Source organism: Macaca mulatta, chromosome 19 (assembly GCF_049350105.2).
Source record: "Macaca mulatta isolate MMU2019108-1 chromosome 19, T2T-MMU8v2.0, whole genome shotgun sequence".
NCBI lineage: Eukaryota > Metazoa > Chordata > Mammalia > Primates > Cercopithecidae > Macaca > Macaca mulatta.
Genome location: NC_133424.1, coordinates 8,350,929 through 8,369,556, shown reverse-complemented (window position 1 = coordinate 8,369,556; position 18,628 = coordinate 8,350,929). Strand labels below are relative to the sequence as shown.

The following is an 18,628-nucleotide window of genomic DNA, read 5'->3' as shown; positions in this document are numbered from 1 at the left end:
GCCTGGCTCAGGGTGAAGGTTATTACACTGGTGGCTCCTGGCCCCTTCCCCTCCATGGGATGGAGCCACAGTTGGAAACCACACTTCCCCAGCCCACCTTCAGGAATGCCCTCGGCCCGGTGGGTCCTCTCCGTCTTGGAGCAAGCGTTGCCTACGGACCCCAAGTGGCCTCCAGCCATTGAGGGCTGTTCTCTACTCCCCAGAGTCCTGGGCACACGGCCAGAGGTACCACCTCCGGTCAGGCCACCTGAGGGCATGGCCTCATGCCGCTGTGCTGCAGACGCAGGGTCACTGTGAGCGTTTTGAGGGCTCCAGGCTGAGACTGGGCAACACACACCGATAGACACGTGGGGCCTCCACGTCAGCCAGTGTGTGGTGGGATGGGATGACGGTACTTCTTAGTCTGCTGGCTGAGAACGACGCCTCAGAGTCCGTGCACATGTGGCTTCTGGCAGACATTGGTGCACAGCCTGGCCCAGGAATACACAATAGTCAGTATGTGTGCCCTCGGGCCTCGTGATATCAATTGCACTGCCTTGATTTTTGTCTTTTTGACACAGGATCTCACTCTGTCACCCAGGCTGGAGTGCAGTGGTGCGATCATAACCTCACTGCAGCCTCGAACTTCTGGGCTCAAGGGATCCTCCTACCTCAGCCTCCTGAATAGCAGGAATTACAGGCATTTATCACCACGCCCAGCTAATTTTTAATTGTTTTGTAAAGACGGGGTCTCGCCATATTGCCCAGGTTAGTCTTGAACTGGCTTCAAGCTATCTGCCTGCCTCGGCCTCCCAGAGTACATTTGTGGTTTGTTTTGTTTTTACAAGGAAGACACCAGGTGGCTCTGAGCAGCTGGGAGGCCGGGGACTGCTCAGGATCAAATGGGTGCAGGAGATCCCATCTGTGGGGCTCCTTCTGCCCAGGACTCACGAGTGGGCCGGGCTTGGTGGGTTCCCCCTTCTCTCCCTTGTCGGGGGTGCAGGCCTGTCCGGGTCCTCAGCAAAGGCCACCTTCCCAGCCCCTAGCAGCACCTGCATGATGAGGACATCTCATTATCTACCTGGAGACCCAATTACTCTCCCAGCTACTCGGGAGGCTGAGGCAGGATAATCGCTTGAACCCGGGAGGCGGAGGTTGCAGTGAGTCAAGATAGCATGCCACTGTACTCCAGCCTGGGTGACAGAGCAAGACTCCATCTCAAAAATAAGTAAAAATGAAATAGTAAATTAATTTCATCCTTTTTCTTTTTTCTTTTTTTTTTGAGACAAAGTCTCACTCTTGTCCCCCAGGATGGAGTGCAATGGCACAATCTCGGCTCACTGCAACCTCCGCCTCCGGGTTCAAGCGATTCTCTTGCCTCAGCCTCTGGAGTAGCTGGGACTACAGGCGTTTGCCACCATGCCCGGCTGATTTTTGTGTTTTTAGTAGAGATAGGGTTTCACCACATTGGCTAGGCTGGTCTTGAACTCCTGACCTCAGGTGATCCTCCCGCCTTGGCCTCCCAAAGTGCTGGGATTATAGGCATGGGCCACCGCGCCCGGCCCTTTTTCTTTTTTTTTTAAATTTCACTTCTTTTTTCAATCCCCCCCAATTTTTTTTTTTTTTTTTTTTTTTAAGCTCTTAGAGATAGCGTCTCACCATGTTGCCCAGGCCGGAGTGCAGTGGCACGATCATAGCTCACTGCAACTTCGAACCCCTAGGCTCAAGCAATCCTCCTGCCTCAGCCTCCTGTGTAGCTGGGACTACAGGTGCATGCCACCATACCTGGCTAATTTTTTACTTTTGTGGAGAAGGGGTTTCACTATGTTGCCCAGGCTGGTCTTGAACTCCTGGGCTCAAGCGATCTTCCTGCCTCAGCCCCCGCCCTAACAAAATGCTGGGATTACAGGGATGAACCACTGTGCCCGGCCCTCCTTTTACTTTTTTAATATGACTACTAAAAATGAAAAATTCCACACGTGGCCTGCATCATCTTCCTGGTGGAGAGTGCTGCCTGAGAGTTCTCATTTTGCACTTCCTAGTGACCTAGTGATTGACTTGACACCTAGTCACCTCGTGACGGGAAACCCTCTGTTGAAACAGCAGTGTCCTTGCCCCACTGGAACTCAGACCAGGTGGAAATGCTGAGTTCACACTCATAGCCAAGCTGCCTCTCACACCAGATGGAGGAACTGAAAGTTACACTCTTGGGGGTTATTTTGGATTAAAAGCAAGAAGATTTTTGTGGAGGCGTCACAAAAGCCTGAAGTGTACCCGGTGGGCAGGACCCTCCACAGGCACCTCCACGCCCCACTCCTGCCTCTTGTCCGTAATCCCAGCACTTTGGGAGGCTGAGGCGGGCAGATCACTTGAGGTCAGGAGTTCGAGACCAGCCTGGCCAATATGGTGAAACCCCATGTCTACTAAAATAATACAAAAATTAGCTGGGTGTGGGGGCGTGTACCTGTAATCCCAGCTACCCGGGAGGCAGAGGTTGCAGTGAGCTGAGATCCTGTCACTGGTCTCTAGCCTGGGCGACAGAGCGAGACTCCGTCTCAAAAAAAAAAAAAAAAAAGCAGAAACAAAAACAAAAAAGAACCCCCAACAACTCTGTGCCTGAAGGGGCCTTCAGAGTGTTAAGCAGGACACGGAGGGCAGGGGGGCGAGCTGAGGTGCAGGAGCCACGGGAGACCCTCACCAGAACCCGCTACTCCTGCAGCGACGTCTGGGCAGAAGAAAATCCTAAAACAAAACCCCCAAGAACGTGCACGCCAGTCACTGCTCATCTTGGACACGTTTATTGCTAGAATCAGGTCTTAAGTTCTAAAGCAGGTCAGAAATATCCTGTGGTGAGGAAACGTTGTAATCATCGTAAACATAATTAGCAAGTGACTAAGATCACGATCACGACTGACAAAGACGTGTGCAGATCCCACGAAAATACGAACATGTGCTCGACTGTCAACTTTACAAATAAAATCGGGCTCCAACCCAAGAGTGGCCGAGGGGCACTGGTGAGGGAAGGGCTGTCAATGCCGCCGCCCCATGCCTAGCACAACTGAGACCCCTCGGCCATGTGGCGGGGACGCAGGGTTCCCACCGAGTGGCCGAGCAGAAATTCCTTGAACTTCTCCCCCATCCAAGGAATTGTGGCATCTCGGAGGGCTGGACCGGCACATGCCGGCTCAGGAGGGTGCGAGGGTCTGGGAATGTTCTCTTCACAACAGAACAGGAATGTACAGTCAGCTTTTGTAAAGTGCTCTGATACTCAGTACAAAAATACAAAACACTGATGATAAACATGGCACACATGGGATCCGACGGGGGACAGAGAGCGTCGCTGATGGCCAACGGCTGGGCTGGGTGGAGTCGAGGTCGTCGGAGGGGCCAGGCGTCTTGGGACGCCTGGCCACTCACTGTGTTCTCAGGACCTTGTCACCAATGGGCTGTATGGCTGTGGGGCTCTGGTCCTAGTTGGCACCAGCTCCTGCCCCGTCCCCTCCTGAGCCCACAGCACCCAGTGGGCGCCTCTGCCCAGGGGAGCACTTCCTGATGGAGTTTCCCATCCCCTGTGCCCGTCTGTCCCCGAGTGGCGGGAATGTCCCTATTCACTGTATTCAGGGTCACAGGAGCGCCTCTGCCAGCACAGTGGGAGAAGGGCTGAATCCCCCCGGGATCTGCGGTTCCCAGGACCCTGGGTTCCAGAGAAGGACTTGGCCCTGGCGGGGGCTCACGTGTACCCCACTGGGAACAAGGATGACCAGCCAGGACCCAGTCCTGCCACTAATGCTTGGGGTGCAGAACAAGGCTTGAAATGTGTCCCGTTCTCCACCAGAGCTGGATCATGGCTGGATCTCACCGTCCCGGGATCGCCACCATGGGACGTCCCAGCACCTTTGACACTGCCCAACACTCCTTCCTCCATCCTCCAAGGGAGGGGCCATGAGCTGCAACAGCTCACTACAAGCGAGGGGCCCGCACAGCGGCCACTTGGCCACTCGCTGCAACGTCTCTAGGTGCTTCCTCCGCACGTCCTGGGATGTGGCACTCTCGACAGTCTGTGACGTGCCAGCCCTGCCTGGAAGGTGGGATGCCAGCCCCAGGAGCTCATTTCTCGGGGGCTGAGGACCCTGTGTCCGGGGTGTATATGCGCCCTGGCTGAAGCTAGAGACCCGGCTGCCCAGACAGATGTAGCGTGTGAACAGCAATGGGTGACCTCGGGAAGCAGAGTTTGGGAAACAGCTGGTTTCAAAACCAATGCCAAGTAAAAAGGGGCAAAGGTCAGCCCCTTTCACAGTGGGCTTCCAAACCCACAGAACTGCCGGGAGGGCCACTGATGTCCCCTCAGTGGGCCCTGCCCCGTGGCCCTCTCTGCCCATGCCCCCGTGCCTGGCTCATTCCCTGGCCCTGAGGTTCACAGTGAACCTGCGTGAGTCTCTGCTTGGGAAGTGGATTCTGCCTGATTCTGGGGACAGATGCTGCCGACGCCACCTGGCTCCTCCTGGTGCCCTAACCCCTGACTCCAGTGTTGCGTGGTGGCCGTGGAGCGTGGCCCCGGCCGGCAGCTCCTTCTCAGAGCGAGATCTGTCCTGTCCTCGGCTCCATGCAGAGCCGGCGCCGTTCCTCACTGCCTCAGAAAAACAGCGCGCAGTGGGTCTCCCCGCCGCCAGCATGGGGCGCTATGATTTCAGACAGCTCCCTGGTTTAGTCCTGGCTCAACTTTCCATTAAAAACTTTCCTTTTTGGAAAAAAAAAAAAAAAAAAAAAAAAGAGGTTCAGAAAGTGACCCAGGCCACCACTGCTAATCCTACAGAAAGAGTTGCGAGGCCCAGAGCACCGACAGGCCAGCCCCTGCCAGGCGGTCATCGGTGGTTTGCTAGGGAAGAGGAGGGGACAGCTGGGTGGGCATGGTGACCCCATGGGGGTCCCCAGAGAGCAGGAAGGTTGGGCAGGGCAGGGAGGGGCCTTGCACCTTGAGTCACGGCCCTTTTAGAAGAAGATGACGTCTTCCTTGCTGGCGTCCTCTTTGGCGCTGAGTGGTGTGGCCGGCAGTGGCGAGGGAGCTGGGGGCCCGGGCAGGAGGGCTGTGTCCCCGGCCTTGAGAGAGAAGCCCTCAGAGGGGCTGTCAGCTGGCGGTGGGCTTGGGGCGGGGAAGCCAGGGTCTGGAACAGAGAGGGGGTCCAGACTGAGCAGTTGCCGGGTGGTGCCACAGCTGCCAAGTGGGACTGGGCTCATGTCAGCAGGTGGGGGCTCACCTGGCGGTGGCGCGGGGCTGTGTCTGCTGGGCAGGATGGGGCTCAGCGAGCGGCGGTTCCGTGAGGTGCTCTCATCTTTCCCCATGAACTTGTTGAGCAGCAGCTGCTGCTTCAGGTCGAAGGACGCTGGAAGAGGGAAGGCGCTTGGGCCAGCTCCAGGCTGCCTAGCTGTCCCCGCTCCCTAGGGCAGCCTCCGAGAGCAGAGGGGCCTGGCCACCCCCACCTGACACTTCCCACGGGCAGCCTGGATCCCATGACCTGAGCTGCTCAGATGCTAAGCCCCAAATTCAGGGAGAATGGCCCCAGCCTCGCTGTGGAAGGACCTGCAGAGTCACCTGGCATCCTGTGGAAACAGCACAGGCCCCAGTGGCCACGGGACACACCTAATCTTCAGGGAATGTCTCAGAACATCCCTGGTTGTCCCCCAGGGAGGTGTCCCCCAGAGCAGCAGGGCCGGCTCTCGTGCCAGAGGAGCCCCTGGGCACCCTCCATGGAAACACTGGGGCTGCTCTGGGCTCTGTGTCCCCCTCTGTGGAATAGCTCTGTGGAACGGGGACGATGAGCAGAGGTGCCTGCACCTGTCCCCGCCCCGGCTGTGCTGATCCCAGGTGGCCAGGGCTCTCTACCTTCTAGCCCGTGTCCCTAAGGCTCCTGGTCCCCATCCCACTGTTTGAGGGTTGAGGTGGGGAAGACACACAGTGGATCATCTCAGTTTTGGGCCTGGAGACCAAACATGGCCCTGTGTGGGGTGGCCTCAGCCATGATGCCAGCTCTGCCTTCTGGTTTTCCTCTCCGGAGGATGGCACAGGTGTCCTGAATTTCCTGGCTCCCAGCGAGCCCCTACAGCCTGACCAGTTGCCCACGGCTGCACCTTCCAGGCCCAGGCGAAGGGGCGGGGCCGGCTCACCTGAGCTCTCCCAGCGCTGAGAGCCCCTGCTCTTGCCGCCCTTGTCCTTGCCACCCTTGGTGGAGGCCGCCAGCTTGGTGGGGATCTGCTGCTGCACGGCCGCCTGCCTCTGGAACTGGTTGGTGGCGCTGAGCAGCTGGATGGGCACATCGCTCTTGGCCAGCCGGCTCTCAGTGGGGGCGCTGTCCCGGCGAGCCACCTCAGGGCGCTCTGCGTACTCTGGCCCCACACCGGACAGCAGCATGCTCACCCGAGGCCCCTCCAGCCCTTCCCCGTTGAAGCTGGGAGGGTGGCTTGGGGGCTGGGCCTGGGGGGACAACAGCACATACATCCCAATGCCAGGTTCCTGCTGTGTGGCCTCTGGAGAGCCCCCGAGGGTCGTGCACAGGAGACCCTCGACCTCTCCTGTTCTGGACAGAGCCAGGTGCAGCCTGAAGGAGCTGCTGGTCATTGCCTGTCCCCAACCCCTGTTACATGTGCATACTTGTGACACTCGGTGGCACCCATACTGTCACATACTCATATACAAACACCTCACACATTCGTGTCCACACCCATTCACACAACCCATGGTTTATAGGTTTGTTTTCAGAGACACAGTCTTGCTCTGTCACCCAGGCTAGAGTGCAGTGGCACAGTCACAGCCCTTGAGCCTCTTGGGCTCAAATGATCGCCCTGCCTCAGCCTCCCAAGTAGCTGGGATTACAGGTATATGCCACCATGCCCTGCTAATTTTTGTTATTTTTTTTTTTTTAGAGACGAGGTCTCACTCCATGGCCCAGGCTGGTCTCAAAGACCTGGCTTCAAGCAATCCTCTGGCCTCAGCCTCCGGAGTAGCTAGGGCACACACCATGGCACCCAATTTTTTTCTTTTTTTTGCGCAGGCTGGAGTGCAGTGGCGTGATCATGGCTCATGGCAGCCTCAGCCTCCCGGGCTCAAGGGATCCTCCCACCTTAGCATTCCAAGTAGCGGGGACCACAGGTGCATGCCACCATGCCTAGCTCATTTTTGTATTTTTTCGTAGAGATGGAGTTTCGCCATATTGCCCAGGCTGGCCTGGAACTCCTGTGCTCAAGCAATCCGCCCGCCTCCACCACCCAAAGTGCTGGGATTACAGGAGTGCATTTTTTTTTTTTTTCTTAAAGAAGTTTCTAACATTTATGGAATGTTTTGAGCAACAGTGTTCTGTTAAGCATTTAGCCAGCTCTGAGAAACGTTCTGCATTGTGGCATGAGCTGTTAATGCCAGGGTATCTTGTGCCATTTGCTCTTACACTCCTGCACGCATGCACCTGCGAACCCTGTCACTTGCATGCACTCGTGCAAATGCACGCGCAAGCCGGTCACCCCCACCTGCGCACACTGGCTGCTGAGCGCTCACCTCGGTCAGTGTGTCGGGCGGCAGCGCGCCCGGCGCGGTGTTCTGCTTCTTGAGGCGGCGCAGCAGCTCCAGGCGCTCCCGCTCGCGCTCCACCGCGCGCTGGGCCTCGCGCAGCCGCTCCAGGTCGTGCTGGTAGGCCTGGCGCTGGCGCTCCAGCTCGGCGCGCTCCTGCTCCAGCCGCTCGCGTAGCTGCCGCGCCTCGCCCTCGCGCTCCTGCAGCAGGGCGCCCGCACGCTCCAGCTCCTGTTGCTGCCGCTGGCGCTCGCGCTCCCAACGCTGCTGGTCCTGCCGCAGCTGGCTCTGCAGCTTCTCCACGGCCGCGCGCTCCTCCCGCTGCTTCTCGAAGTTGCGCTGCCGCTCCTGCTCCAGCAGCAGGTTCCCACGCGTGGACTGCAGGCGGAACTGCTTCTCGCGCTCCAGGATGGCTGCCCGCTGCGTCTCTACATAGCTGTCCTGGTGGGTGATGACCGCCTGCGGAGGGCCAGGGCCAGGTGGGTGAGAGCCGCACCCGCGCCCCAGCCAACCAGGAAAGGGCACGTGTGGCCGGCCCTACCCCGCCCCTGTACCTGGAGGTTCAGGAGCAGCTGGGACAGTGTCTGGATCCGCTGGACAAGCTGCGGGGAGGAGAGGGAGATTGACGCTAGTTCTCGGGCCTGAGGCCACAGGCGCGTGTACACGGCCCTGGGGAGATGGACAGCGGGCGCCTACCTCCAACTCCAGGACGGTGGGTAGACGGGAATCAGATTCCATGCCTGGCGCCTCCACCTGGGAAGAGGACACCGTCAAACCACAGAGAACGCTCAAGACCCATCCGACTAGACCCAAGCCTGCTGCTGCTGCTGCTTTTTTTTTTTTTTTTTTTTTGAGACGGAGTTCTGCTCTTGTTGCTCCAGCTGGAGTGCAATGGCGCGATCTCGGCTCACTGCACCCTCCTGCTGCTGGGTTCAAGTGATTCTCCTGCCTCAGCCTGCCAAGTAATTGGGATTATAGGCGTGCGCCTTCAGGCCTGGCTAATTTTGTGTTTTTAGTAGAAACGGAGTTTCACCATGTTGGCCAGGCTGGTCTCAAACTCCTGACCTCAGGTGATCTGCCCGCCTCGGCCTCCCAAAGTGCTGGGATTACAGGCGTGAGCCACCATGCCGCGCTTCGGGTTTTTTTTTTTTTTTTTTTTTTTTTTTGAGGCAGGGTCTAACTCTAGAGTGTAGTGGCCTGATCCTTCTACCTCAGTCCTAAGTGGCTGGGACTACAGGTGTGCACCACCCGGATCAGCTTTTTAAAATTTTTTTTTTGAGATGGAGTTTTGCTCGTTGCCCAGGCTGGAGTGCAATGGCACGATCTCAGCTCACTGCAACCACCACCTTCCTGGTTCAAGTGATTCTCCTGCCTCAGACTCCCAAATAGCTGGGATTGCTCGCATGCGCCACCACGCCCGGCTAATGTTGTATTTTTAGTAGAGGCAGGGTTTCACCATGTTGATCAGGCTAGTCTTGAATTCCTGACCTCAGGTGATCCACCTGCCTTGGCTTTCCACAGTGCTGGGATTACAGGCGTGAGCCAACACGCCCAGCAGCTACTTTTAACTTTTTTGAAACAAAGTCTTGCTCTGTCGCCCAGGCTAGAGTGCAGTGGCACAATCTCGGCTCACTGCAACCTCCACCTCCTAGGTTCAAGCGATTCTCCCACCTAAGCCTCCTGAGTAGCTGGGATTACAGGTGTCCACCACCACACCCAGCTAATTTTTGTATTTTTAGTAGAGACAGGGTTTCACCATGTTGGCCAGGCTGGTCTCAAACCCTGGACTCAAGTGATCTACCCGAGTCGGCCTTCTGAAGTGCTGGGATTATAGGCATGAACCACCACGCCCGGCCAAAGGATCAGCTATTTTAAAAATATTTTGTCGACATGGTCTTGCTCTGTTGCCCAGGCTGGTCTCAAACCAAGTGATCCTCCCAAGGCCTCAAGTGATCCTCCCAAGGCCAGGTATGACAGCCTTGCCTGTAATCCCAACACTTTGGGAGGTCAAGACAGGAGGATTGCTTGAGCTCAGGAGTTGGAAACCAGCCTGGGCAACATAGAGCCAATATCTACAAAAATTTAAAAAATTAGGCAGGTGTGGGGGCGCGCACCTGTGGTCCCAGCTACTTGGGAGGCTGAGGTGGGAGGATTGCTGGAGCCCAGGAGTTAGAGGTTGCATGAGCTGTGATCATGCTACTGCCCTCCGGCCTGGGTGACAGAGTGAGACCTTGTCTCCAAAAAAAAAAAAAAAAAAGTGATCCTCCCATCCTGGTCTCCCAAAACACCGGGATTATGGGTGAGGCACTGCACCTGGCCCCTGCTTCTTGTTGAAAATACATCCCTTAGTTTGGATAACAGGAAGGACCCAGGACCAGGACATGACTGGGAACACTGGCCCTGCCGGTCACCTGACTTGTGCAAATCTAGGTGTTTGGAAAACGAGGGGCTGGGGCCACCTGGGAGGTAGAGTGGGCTTGGCTATAAGGCCTGCGTGCCAGCTCTGGCCACAGCGGCAAGTCCAAGCCTCAGAGCTGACCAGAGGCAGCTGGCCTTGGCCTCTGACCCCTAACCTGGGCAGGGCCGAGTAGGCACCTGGCCTTCTGATTCAAAGGCAAAGGAACAGCCAGGGAGCTCTGGCATCTGGTAGGCGCCACCTCACCTGCCCTGGCTGAAACCTGGTGGTCCCTGTAGGGGGGTTTCTCGCCTGTTGATGAAGCCACGGTGAGTGCCCTGAGCCTGTCCCCTCCCCAGCCTTCCTCCTGGGGACCTCTTGCTTTTCCAGGGAGGCCGTAGGAAGAACGCAGCTGCCGGCGTGTTCATCTGGGCTGAGATACTGTTATTCACCACAAAACGAACCATGCTTGTCGATGCTGGTAAGACTAAAACTAGACAACCCCAGCAGAAGCCGCTCACACGCCTGAATCCTTACGACGACTCAGACTGTACCGAGCAAACGGATATCCACGTACCACCTGCGGCGATTCCTCAGAGCCCCCAGGAACGTCAGTGTGACCGAGCTTCAAGTCTGGGCTGTTTGGGGGGCCTCGCCAGTCTCGGGGCCTGGGGTCGGTGCTGCTGACTTTCTTCTTGAAACTGCCATCTGAGAACCCCAAGCCAGAGGCGTGAGGCTGCTGCCATCCCATGGGGAGGGGAAACCTTCCCAGTCCACCCCCAGCCCCTGCCCAGGTAGGAAACCCAGGTGGGGCCCGAATGGAGGCGTCTGCAGCACAGACACCTGCTGGGGGGAGGGGGCTGGTCCGGGTGCTGCTGTCACAACACAACCGACAATGTCTGCAGGGTTTCAGAAGGCTCCAGAAAACTGTCTGGGCGCGCTGGCTCACGCCTACGATCTCAGCACTTTGGGAGGCCGAGGCGGGTGGATCACCTGAAGTCAGGAGTTCGAGACCAGCCTGGCCAACATGGCGAAACCCTGTCTCTACTAAAAATACAAAAAGTAGCCGAGCGTGGTGGTGTGTGCTTGCTGTCCCAGCTACTTGGGAGGCTGAGGCGGGAGAATCACTTGAACCCGGGAGGTGGAGGTTGCAGAGAGCCGAGATTGCGCCACTGCACTCCAGCCTGGGCGACAGAGCGAGACCCTGTCTCAACAACAACAACAACAAAGAAGCTTCCAGAAAACCCCATACAAGCTAATGTGTGTCCTGAAGGGTGGCCCTGGGGGCGGGAGGGGCGATGGCCCCACTCTTACTCTTGGTGGGGCTGTTTGTGCAGTCGTAGCCCCCGAAGGTCTCGGCCCTCCTGGGCGGGCCTGTGGAGCTACCTCCGTCTTCCGCCTGGCCGTTGGCGCTGCCCAGCCGCCTGCAGATCAGGCTCTGGATGCCCTCAACTGTGGAAGGAAGGGGACAGGAGGCACGGGTCGCCCTGCGGAAGTGTACGGGGGAATATGGAGTGCTGGGGCAGTGAGACCGGGGCGGATGGAGGGACTCGTTAGGGTGGTGATGGCCTGGCCCGCACTGTCTGCAATGGGATTTCAGCCCCACTATCCCTGTGCACACCCCTACTTCAGGTATGGCCACCAGGACAGGCCAATCCGCATCTAAGTGAGAGGACAGGGCTGTAGGGCAGCCATGGGGAGGGCGGGTACAGGCTCCTGCCGCACCTTCCACCAGGCAATCCTGGGCCAGGGGCTGGAGAATGCTGGATGTGGCCCTGCCCAGGGCCAGCAGGACACACTTGGTGTGCACAGAGGTGGGGACAAGAACATTCCAGGCCAAGGTGCGGGATATGAGAGTGTCCCCGGGGGCCAAGAACAACGGCCACTGGAGCCGGGTGGAAGGATGTCAGTGGGGCTGGAGGGGAAAGGGTGACCCCCGTCTCTGCCTTCTTACTCTGCGGAAAGGCTCTGGAAGGCAGGGGCTGTGTCGGCCTCCCTCACTGTTGAAAGAGCAGATTGGGGCAGGGCACGGCGGCTCACGCCTATGATCCCAGCACTTTGGGAGGCAAAGTGGGGTGGATCATCTGAGGTCAGGAGTTTAAGACCAGCCTGGCCAACATGGTGAAACCCCATCTCTAGTAAAAATACAAAAATTAGCCAGGTGTGGTGGCAGGTGCCTATAATCCCAGCTACCCAGGAGGCTGAGGCAGGAGAATTGCTTGAACCCAGGAGGTGGAGGTTGCAGTGAGCCGAGATCATGCCACTGTACTCCAGCTTGGGTGACAGAACGAGACTCCATCTCAAAAAAAAAAAAAAGAAAAAAGAAAAAAAGAAAGAGCAGACTGGGCACTGACTGCCTGCCCAAGCGGCCAGCTCAGGGGCCTGGCGGCTGTCTTGGAGTGGCTATGTTGGAGCGGCTGTGTTGGAGTGGCTGTCTTGGAGTGGCTGTGTTGGAGCGGCTGTGTTGGAGCGGCTGTCTTGGAGTGGCTGTGTTGGAGCTGTGCTTGGGGAACCCCTGAGGGAGCATGCGTGTGTTTTTCTGGGGATATCACCATAGACCCACCTCCCAGGAAGAAGAGGAACCTCTGATGGGTAGGGAACCAGTGTCAGTCAACTTCAGATCCTCCCCAGCCCGGCTTAGTTCTCCGCATGCAGGGAGCATCAGAGCGGTTGTTGAATGCGGGGGGAAAGTGCTTTATGTCTGCAAGGAGGGGCTGGCCCAGATTGTGTCTAAGGCCCTTCTGGCTCTAGCAGGCACCAGTCGGGGGGTCAGTGCTGCTCCTCGGTCTCCCCAGATAGAAGCCTGTCCTGGACAGAGTGCCGTGTTGGCCACACTGAGCCGTGAGCCTGTCCTGGGCTCCCCTGAGCCCACCCAGGCAGGACTGCACCCTTGAGGTGTGGGCAGCCAACTTACTCTCGCTCATGGCCGACTTGAGAATTAGCTCCCCCTGCAGGGTCTCGGATGGGTCCCCTCCACGGAATAGGCCTCGGGGCTGGGGCAGGTCTTCCAGGCCGCTCATCTCTGCCATCTCCAGGTAGATCTGCTGCTTCTCTAGGAGGCTCTGTGCAATCAGCTGGTCTTTCATGCTTAACCGCTCTGCAGAGTGATGGTGGAGGTGGCAGTCAGCCTGGTCAGCCTTCCCTGGAATTGTTTGAGCCCCAGGGACTGGCCTAAGGAGGAGGACCCCCGCTGCCCCTGCCCTGAGATAGGCTGCCCCCTGCGTCCTGCATTCCTGGGAGGTGGGGGAGGGCATGGCCTTGTCCTCTGATTATTTTCCCCCTCGTTATAAAAATCAGGTTAGCTGTGGTGGCTCAGGCCTGCAGTCCCAGCACTTAGGGAGGCCAAGGTAGGAGGATTCCTGCAGCCCGGAGTTCGAGACCAGCCTGGGCAACATAATGAGACTCTGTCTCTAGAAAGAAATAAAACATTAGCTGGTTGGGGTGGTGCATGTCTGGGAAACAAGGCAGGAGGATCGCTTGAGCCCAAAAGTTCAAGGCTGCAGTGAGCTATGACCGCACTACTGTACTCCAGCCTGGCCAACAAAGCGAGACCCTGTCTCTAAAAGAAAGAAAATCAAACACAGTAGGGTGTGAGTGAGGATTGTATCAGGCCTGTTTATTAGTCTGGGACCAACTTAGAGCCTTAGAAAACTGAGTTTTCCTTCCTCCCTTTCTTTCTTTCCTTATTTTTTGGAGGAGGAGTCTCGCTCTGTTGCCCAGGCTGGAATGCAGTAGCACGATCTTGGCTCACTGCAACCTCCACCTCCCAGATTCAAGTGATTCTCCTGCCTCAGCCTCCCGAGTAGCTGGGACTACAGGCATGCGCCACCATGCCTGGCTAATTTTTTGTATTTTTAGTAGAAATGGGGTTCACCATCTTGACCAGGCCGGTTTCAAACGCCTGACCTCAGGTGATCCACTCGCTTCGGCCTCCCAAAGTGCTGGGATTACAGGCATGAGCCACAGCACCCAGCCTAATGTTTAAATTTTTTGTAGAGACGGGGTTTCGCCATGCTGTCCAGGCTGGTCTCAAACTCCTGGCTTCCAGTGATCCATTTGCTTCAGCCTCGCAAAATGCTGGGATTACAGGTATGAGCCACCATAGCAGGCCACTTACTATTTTAGTATTATCCAATATAAAAATGAATAATACAGAGCCGGGCACACTGGCTCATGCCTGTAATCCCAGCACTTTGGGAGGCCGAGGCAGGCAGATCACGAGGTCAAGAGATCAAGACCATCCTGGCCAACATGGTGAAACCCTAAAAACTCTAAAATTCTCTACTGAAAACATAAAAATTAGCGGGGCGTGGTGGCACGCGCCTGTAGTCCCAGCTACTCAGGAGGCTGAGGCAGGAGAATCCCTTGGACCCGGGAGGCGGAGCTTGCAGTGAGCTGAGATCGCGCCACCGCACTGCAGCCTGGTGACAGAGCGAGACTCCGTCTCAAAAAAAAAAAAAAAAAAGTACAGACAGTGAAAGGGAAGAAGGGAGCTTGCTATAGGCTACAGGGTACCAGGAACTGTTCTTGACAATGTGCTCACTGAACGCAGACGAACCTTGACAACATCACACCCAGTGAGAGAAGTCAGACCCAAAAGGTCGCACAGTGTGTGACTCCATTTATGTGGAATATCCAGGACAGGCCAATCCACAGGGACAGGAAGTAGATTCCTGTTGTCAGGGTTGGGGCCCGGGGTGGGGAGTGACTGTTAAGGAGGAAGGGGCTTCTTTCTTGGGTGGTGGAATGTTCTAAAGTTAACGTGATTTTGGCTGCATAATTGGAAATGCAGTAAAATGCCACCGAACCCAACGCTTGGGAGGGTGAGTGGCGTGGTGTGTGAATTACATCTCAATAACGTAATTAAACAAACAGGGAGGAGGAAGCTCTGGAAGGAGGCTGTGGGGGCCCTGTGCTATTCCTTCGTAGGGGACTGGGATGCCCTGTCGAGCTCCTGGCTGCACGAGGACAGGGTGGTGGCGGCGTTTTGTGGCTGCGTGATCGGCTCTGGAAGGGGCTTAGGGCTCCTGAGCTCTCCTCCCTCCCTCTCCTACGTACCCCGCAGGGCTAAGTGACCTCTGGAGATCGCTATGTCATGGCACAGCCCAGTTCTAATGCTTCACAGAGCTGCAGGACACGGCACAGCCCACAGGAAAACACTGGGTCACTTTGGGGGTTTCACACGGGTCACTGGGGGGGCAGTTTGCCCTCTGTGGCCAACCCTGATAGGGGGGCCCAGGGCTCACCACACACGGGGTATGCCCAAAACGCCGTCTCCCCCTCACCTTGAAAGTCCCGGAGTCTTGTGGCGCGGGCCTCGACCACCTTCCTTTCCTCTTCGGGCAGGCTGAAGGGCCCCTGCTCCTCGTCAGGGCAGCTGCAGGGAGAGGAGTCAGGAGGGTAACTGTGCCTCCCAGGCAGGCCGGGCTCCCGCACAGACGCTGGTTCTACAGAACCAGCCGCCACGACCGTCTCTGACTGTGGGAGTGATTTAGCTTGTTCATGGTGCAGGAGGATGAGGAGGGGAAGAGAGAGAGCCACTGACACTCATCCGGCCCCAAAGCGCCAGGGCATAACCAGGAAGAGACTTTACGTGCCTGTCTGTGACTTGGAGGAGGAGTCCAGGGGACGGCAGGCTTGCAAGGGATCTGCCAGGTGCAGATGGGTGGCTGCAAGCCCCACAGAGCTACAGCGACTGTGGATGGGGGAGTCTGAACCAGGCTAAGGCACCAGGAAGCCTCCAGGAATCAATAGAGGGAGTGGCCGGGCATGGTGGCTCATGCCTGTAATCCCAACACTTTGGGAGGCCAAGGAAGGAGGATGGCTTGAGGCCAGGAGTTCAAGACCAGCCACAGTGGCAACACAGAGAGGCCCCATCTCTACAAAAATCAAAAATCTAGCTGGGTGTGGTGGTGTGTGCCCATAGTTCCAGCTACTTGGGAGGCTGAGGGGGAGGATGGCTTGAGCCCAGGAGTTTGGGATGCAGGAAGCTATGACTGTGCCAGTGCACTCCAGCCTGGGTGACAGAGCAAGAGCCCGACTCTAAAAAACAAAACAAAACAAAACAAAACAAAATAGGCTGGGTGCAGTGGCTCATGCCTGTAATCCCAGCTACTTGGGAGGCTGAGGCAGGAGAATCACTTGAACCTGGGAGGCGGAGGCTGCTGTGAGCCGAGATTGCACCACTGCACTTCAGCCTGGGGGACAGAGCGAGACTGTCTCAAAAAAAAAAAAAAAAAAGAGAGAGAGAGGGGAAGCCAGCTGGTCCCGGGCCCTGAGGGGTGCTCGGCCCAAGGAGGAAGGACAAGATACCATGCCCTGCTCCAACAACTCTGGCCCTAGAATGCAAACAGCCCGCCATGTCAGGTGCAGTGGCCCACGAATGCAGAAAGACCCAGGTTACAGCTGCCTTTCCAGGCCCGTTAGCCTCAACATCCAACAGGCTGAGTCATCAGAAGGAGCTGGCATAGCATCATGGGTCCCAAGGTGGGATGAACGAATTCAAGGTCACAGCCAATGGCCAACCATCAAAGCCAAGGGTGGACCAGTCAGCGGAAGGAATACAGGGAGTGGGGAGATCCTCCAGGCCCTCCTCACCTCTCCACAGCCCTTCGGATGTGGGCCATCCAGGTGTTCCTGTCCTCTTTGGAGCTCGTGTAGATTTCATACATCTCTGGCCCTTGCAAGGAAGCGCTGATCAGAAACATCGCTTTCTCCTCGTTGGCCACTTCCCTCACGATGAGCTTTTGTAACGAGATGACGGGTGGCTTTGAGTCCTGCATGGGTAAAGGGCATTGGAGAGGTCACCTTTTACCCCACCGCACCCAAACAGCAGCGAGGTCAAGGGCCTGGTAAGGGGAACGAAGAGTGGGGGTCACGCTCCTCGTTTATTTTCAAACAATTCAAAGCAGAAATATTTTGCCATCTGGGGGACAAAAGACGCTATTGCAATGAAATCCTAGAATCCTTTTTTTTTTTTTTTTTTTTTTTTTTGAGACGGAGTCTCATGCTGTTGCCCAGGCGCGATCTCGGCTCACTGCAAGCTCCGCCTCCTGGGTTCACGCCATTCTCCTGCCTCAGCCTCCTGAGTAGCTAGGACTACAGGCGCCCGCCACCGCGCCCGGCTAATTTTTTGTATTTTTAGTAGAGACGGGGTTTCACTGTGGTCTCGATCTCCTGACCTTGTGATCCGCCCGCCTCGGCCTCCCAAAGTGCTGGGATTACAGGCTTGAGCCACCGCGCCCGGCCCCTTTTTTTTTTTAACTATCTTGGAGGCCAGGTCTTGCTCTGTAACCCAGGCTGGAGTGCAGTGGTGCAATCATTGCTCCCTGCAGCCTTGACCTCCTGGGCTCAAGTGATCCTCCCACCTCAGCCTCCTGAGTAGCTGGGATTATAGGCATGTGCCGCCAGGCTCAGGTAATTTTTGTATTTTTTGTAGAGATGGGATCTCACTATGTTGCCCAGGCTGGTCTTGAACTCCTAAGCTCAAGTGATCCTCCTACCTCGGCCTTCCAAAGTGCTCAGATTACAGGAGTGAGCCATCTTGCCCCTTAGTATCCCGATAATGTGTCAATTTCATCAGCTTAAAAATTTGTTTAAAAATAGCAATGCACATACACACTACAAAGCTCAAAAGATACAACAGTGTGTAGTATAAAACAACAAATAAGCCTCTGTCTTGTGCCTCAGGCCACCCAGTCTGTCACGCATCCTTCAAGAGACAATGCTTCCACAGACCAGCAAAATGCACATTTTAACTGGTTAGAGTAGGCTACACTGTGTTCTCCACAAATCCATATGGGGTCCTGACCCCCAGTACCTCAGAATGTGGCTGTCTTTGGAGATGAGGCCTTTAAAGAGGAGATTAAGGTCTGGGCGCGGTGGCTCACTCCTGTAATCCCAGCACTTTGGGAGGCTGAGGCGGGTGGATCACTTAAGGTCAGGAGTTCGAGACCAGCCTGGCCAACATGGTGAAACCCTATCTCTACTAAAAATATAAAAAGTAGCCGGGCGTGGTGGCGGGCGCCTGTAATCCCAGCTACTCAGGAGGCTGAGGCAGGAGAATCACTTGAACTCGGGAGGTGAAGGTTGCAATGAGTCGAGATTGTGCCACTGCACTCCAGCCTGGGTGACAGAGTGAGACTGTCTCAAAAAAAAAAAAAAAAAAGAGAGAGAGATGATTATGGCAAAATGAGGTCATATGGGTGGGCCCGAATCCAACCTGACTGGCATCCTTCTAACAAGAGGAGATGAGCACAGAGACACACACAGAGGGATGGCCACGCGAGGACACAGAGAACAGACGAGCAGATGGCTGTCTACAAGCCAAGGGGCCTCAGAAGAAACCAACCCTGCCGACACCTTGATCTTGGACTTTCAGCCTGCAGAAACGGGAGACGATAAATTTATGTGGTCCAAACCACCCAGTCCGTGGTACTTTGTTTACAGCAGCCGCAGCAAACAAATACACTGGTTAACAACACACCAGCAGCTGGGCGCAGCGGCTCACGACTGTAATCCCATCACTTTGGGAAGCCAAGGTAGGAGGATCACTTGAGGTTAGGAGTTGGAGACCAGCCTGGCCAACATGGTGAAACCCCGCCTCTACTAAAAATACAAAAAATTAGCCAGGCGTGGTGGCGGGAGCCTGTAGTCCCACCTACGTGGGCCTGGGAAACTCACAGGGGCACCTTTCATGG

The 18,628-nt window shown here is 56.4% G+C and overlaps 1 protein-coding gene and 1 long non-coding RNA gene across 5 annotated transcripts in view; one reads left to right on the top strand and one right to left on the bottom strand.

Annotated features, from left to right (window-relative positions):
- Nucleotides 1–2,761: 2,761 nt before the first annotated feature.
- Nucleotides 2,762–18,628, bottom strand: part of ARHGEF18 (Rho/Rac guanine nucleotide exchange factor 18) — a 129,195-nt gene continuing 113,328 nt past the window's right edge. For 3 of the 4 annotated variants that reach the window (XM_028839557.2, XM_028839560.2, XM_028839559.2), the window contains 12 exons: nt 16,527–16,705; nt 15,215–15,306; nt 12,844–13,026; nt 11,244–11,381; nt 10,507–10,637; nt 8,231–8,287; nt 8,089–8,136; nt 7,523–7,993; nt 6,142–6,448; nt 5,235–5,360; nt 4,952–5,141; nt 2,762–4,717 (listed from right to left, as the gene is read on the bottom strand). In XM_028839557.2, the coding sequence (XP_028695390.2) occupies nt 4,969–5,141; nt 5,235–5,360; nt 6,142–6,448; nt 7,523–7,993; nt 8,089–8,136; nt 8,231–8,287; nt 10,507–10,637; nt 11,244–11,381; nt 12,844–13,026; nt 15,215–15,306; nt 16,527–16,705 (1,905 nt within the window). In that variant the 3' untranslated portion in view covers nt 2,762–4,717; nt 4,952–4,968. Of the gene's footprint in view, nt 4,718–4,951; nt 5,142–5,234; nt 5,578–6,120; nt 6,449–7,522; nt 7,994–8,088; nt 8,137–8,230; nt 8,288–10,506; nt 10,638–11,243; nt 11,382–12,843; nt 13,027–15,214; nt 15,307–16,526; nt 16,706–18,628 lie in introns of all 4 variants that reach the window. The other variant, XR_013409658.1, reaches the window with a different exon arrangement.
- LOC144337052 (uncharacterized) lies at nt 10,587–11,000 on the top strand. Its single transcript, XR_013409675.1, has 2 exons — nt 10,587–10,723; nt 10,835–11,000. It is a non-coding gene; the product is annotated as an uncharacterized LOC144337052 (long non-coding RNA).